The sequence below is a fragment of the Poecilia formosa genome, unplaced genomic scaffold, assembly GCF_000485575.1.
Source record: "Poecilia formosa unplaced genomic scaffold, Poecilia_formosa-5.1.2 Scaffold135, whole genome shotgun sequence".
In the NCBI taxonomy this organism is placed as follows: domain Eukaryota; kingdom Metazoa; phylum Chordata; class Actinopteri; order Cyprinodontiformes; family Poeciliidae; genus Poecilia; species Poecilia formosa.
This window is the reverse complement of record NW_006800074.1, coordinates 1049645-1053682: the sequence shown is the minus strand read 5'-3', so window position 1 is coordinate 1053682 and position 4038 is coordinate 1049645. Positions and strand designations below refer to the sequence as shown.

The window sequence follows — 4038 nt, the reverse complement described above, 5'->3', positions numbered from 1 at the left end:
CATGTTCATGACATGTTATGTCATGTTTATGAAAGTGTCATGACAGTCTTATTCACCCCCCTTCAAATAAAGTGTTACCCATTTCAGATATTAACAAAAGGAATTAAAGTAAATCTTTTTAACTTTTTTTAAAATCCAAATCTATGAAGAAAAGGTATTTACCTATTGTGTGGCACTTAACTCACTCATCAGGTGTATTCTTGTTGATGTGGCATCTCTCATCCAATTTTTCTGACAGCAACAAACAAGATGTTCTGCAGATCAGTATGAATGCTGCTCCAATAAGAGGTTAAATCTGTTTAGCAAAGCTGCTATAATGCTCTAACGATGCGTCTTCTCAAACTAAAAAAAAAACTCAACATGTAAATTTACAATAAACTCACGTCTTGCTCCTGCTTCTGAAATGATTTCCATCTGGTGATTATTAGTCTGGCAACATTTTAAGGCACTGTTCTAAATTTATTGTTTGTTGGTGAACACTAACAAGTTGCTCTACATCAACAAGCTTAGTTTTTTTTTTTTTTTTTTTTTTTTTGCTTTCAACCTCATAAAATGTAATGACTTGTGTTTCAACTGCTTTTGTGTGGGGTTTCCTGCTCCTTCTATTACATTGTAAATAGAAAAAAAAAATCACAGTTTATCTGCAGTTTTTCAAGCCATAAACATAAAAGGTCTTGACATCAGCAATTTCTGATGTTGATCTAAATTCTGTGTGGGCATGCTGAAGAATTGATCAGAGCCCCAATACCGTGGGGTCACATTGGGTTATTGCTAAAGTGTATTCACGCCTTCCCTAAGGCTTCTCTGATCTTTGTGTGTTACTGTTCGTTAGAATGCTTCAGCTGGTCAGAGCATTTCAAAGTCTGGACAAGATGAAAAAAGCCATGGACAGAGTCTCAGCCAATCAGCTTCCATTGGATCAAGTCAGACACCAGCTCATCAGGAATCAGTTCCCCAGACTGCTGTCCACCAACACCTCCAGCCTCTGCAGATTTCAACCTCGCTCCCATCATCACAAACATCACTGGTAATCCCATGCTGTCTGGATACTTTATTTTATATATTTATTTTAATGTCTATGCAGTTTTACTGGTTTAATTTATGGTTGAACAGCAGTAGCAATAGTTAAAATTACCCTTATTATTATTATTATTATTCACTCCTCTTCATTTGAACTTTTTAGATCCTGTTATTGTCTTCTTTCTTCCTGTTTCCTTTAGTTTCCTTCACAATACCCCACAGTCCAGGTGGTGACAGCTGTGACTGACTCTGAATCCGCCTACCTTCCCCCCTGCACTTCTCCTCATCCTTCATCTTCCTCTTCCCTTACTCACATCTTCCTCTCTCCTGGATATACTGTCCCTGTAACCCCCTCCGTCTCTCCCCTGTCCCCTCTGCACATTGAAAACACATTAATTTCTCCCACCCCAGTGTCTCTTACTGTACCCTCCCCCTCATCTGTGCTGGGTATGGTGCAACCTACCTCACCGCAACACCAACCCTCAGCTGCTAGATCTGAGGCTTCTCAGATGCAGGCTTCGTTTATATCAACACTAACTAGCCACCCCATGCACACAAACACACACCTCCCTGCAAATGGCAGCTCTCAGCCTCTCATACAGGTAATTGTGACAGGTGCAGTGAAGCAAATTATTGTGTTTTTACTGAAAGGGTGTGCACTAACTTTAAGTTATTGTGTGCTTAAGGTTATTTTTTTCTATTGTGCTCATGTAGCTTTTATTTTTAGAATCAGGGTGTCTGTGCATCCTTAAAAAGTCTTACATTTGTGTACCTAAAAGTAAGGCCAAAAATGTATTGAATTCATTTTTAAGATATCATTTGTACTATAAGTAGAGCTATTTAATCTTGTATTTTCTAGGTAGTTTTTAATTGGTTTTATTTCTGGACTTTTCTGTCATCTTCATTGTGTTCTGTGACTTGAGGTGGTTGCAGCTATTGGTAACTAGCTGCTAAAATTTACTGATTAGTTAGCTAGTTTTGTGTTTGTCCTGGTTAAGTGAATTCATCTTTGCCATTCTCACTTCTCTTACTTACCGATACAGAGCTAGGTGCATTCTGTTCAAAAAAGCTTGGCAGTACAGCAGTAAGACTGTAAAGAACATCACAAAATATGCAATTTTCTGCTGCAAATTTCTGATACAGGCCTTACATTTAATTCATAGTGGTCTTGCATTTGATTTGGTTAAACCTGCAGAAATCCTGAGACTGATTCTACAGAATAAAATAGTTTTAATTTTCCCATTAGATCAGGTTATGCAAAATATTATTAATAATCAAGAAAAAGTATAACAGCAAAATCATTTTTAAATGAAATTCACAGGTTCCGCAGCAGAAGCAGGACGGCCCCAGTACACAGCAGGTTCAGCAAACTCAGCTCATGCAGCCTGCAGTCTTCTCCTCACCTGTGCAGAATGAGGCGGATCTGGGCGCAGCCACTGTGGCTAGCCAGCTGGACAGCACAAAGTCCTGCCAGATGCCCCCACAGAGCCAGCCTCAGAGTCTGGGACAGGGCCAAATTCCTGTGCTGCAGTCTTCTGACTCACAGAAGGCGTCCTCCAGGCCCGCCACTGGTCCTGCTTCCCAGCAGAAAATCCCAGCCACCGTCACAGGAGTGGCAGGTCAAGGGTCATCAGAGATTTACATGGAGGTATGGCCACGTGACACATAGTAGTGTTCTATAATTATTGTTCCTTGTTAATTGTGCTTTCCAAAGAGTTTTAAACATAACAGTACTGAACTAACTTTACTGTTCGTATTAAATCAGGAATGGAGACTGGTTTCTGCATTGTCATCTCCCAGGTGTTTTATTTCTCTGTTCTGTTGTCTGCAGGAGCAAGCGTCAGAGAAATGCACTGGAGGACAGAGCTGTGACAGGTAAAAGCTTATTATCATTCAACTTGATCAGTTAAAGTTTGTCACAGTTTGATCATTTTTCACTTATTAAATATGCAGAGAGATAAAAAATAAATATATTGACATTCTGTTGTTTCTCTTTTATCCTACTTTTTAAATTTCTTTTTACTTTACTTTTTATTCAATCACATAACTACACAAAGATTAAAAGCATTTTTATGGAGACATGGCAAAAGTTGTTAGCAGAACATAAAATTCCAATTGGCAAAGCTTTGCAATTAAAACCAAAATGGCAATAACGATGGTGATATAAACAAGAAATGGTAACGAATAAGTACAAGCAAGTACATGAATTGGGAATGACTTCAAATAATGGTATTTTTAATTCAAAGTGTGACTTTTGTAAAAGAAATTGAATACATAGGAGCATTTTACCAATTTTAGTGCAGACATTTCAAACCCAAAGCAATAACCTATCAAATCATAACTACAAGTAGATAGAAGACCAGGAATTGTCCAAAAGAGAAAGGAGCATCAGTGGCTCATGGCTGAGCTTCGGGGTGGCCAGGACAGGCAGTCCCACCCTTTGTTATTCACAATGATGGGTCAAAGGCTTACACATTGTAATCAACCTCAGTAAAGCATAGTAAGAAGAGTTAATTATACAAAGACATTTAAGTAGCCCATTTACATATGAAACATCCCAAGAATCCAGGGCAGATAAAGGTGCAACAAGTCACTGCTTTTACTCTAAAAGAAAAACACTGTTTAATTAAAAAAAAAGTAAAAACCCAGTTTCAGTTTCAACTTTTTTGAAAGGTTAAGGTGGACCTCCATGTCTTGGTAGTTTTTTTTTTTAAGTTTTTTTTTATTCTGGCCATATTCTTTCCATTTTTAGATAATAGATTAAATGTTGCTTTGTAAGATGTTTAAAGGTTTGCACATAACCTAACCCTGCTGTAAAACCTTATCCCTGACCTGTCTGCTCTCAGGCATTCACAGAACAGCTTTATTTAAACTAAAAGAATTATACACATGGTGACTGCACTTATTAATAAGGTAGCCTTTGAAAGGAGCTTGATGCACTGGTCTCTACTTAGGGGTATCAGAGTGGAAGGGACTAAACACCAATGCATGCCACAATTTTTAGATCTGTTTTTTGTA

General features: G+C 38.1%; 1 protein-coding gene across 8 annotated transcripts in view; it reads left to right on the top strand.

Annotated features, from left to right (window-relative positions):
* Positions 1-4038, top strand: part of LOC103145080 (serine/threonine-protein kinase WNK2) — a 51975-nt gene that overhangs the window by 31790 nt on the left and 16147 nt on the right. For 7 of the 8 annotated variants that reach the window (XM_016676510.1, XM_016676511.1, XM_016676512.1 and 4 more), the window contains 4 exons: positions 833-1027; positions 1221-1622; positions 2342-2668; positions 2852-2895. In XM_016676510.1, the coding sequence (XP_016531996.1) occupies positions 833-1027; positions 1221-1622; positions 2342-2668; positions 2852-2895 (968 nt within the window). The remainder of the gene's footprint in view (positions 1-832; positions 1028-1220; positions 1623-2341; positions 2669-2851; positions 2896-4038) is intronic. The other variant, XM_016676514.1, reaches the window with a different exon arrangement.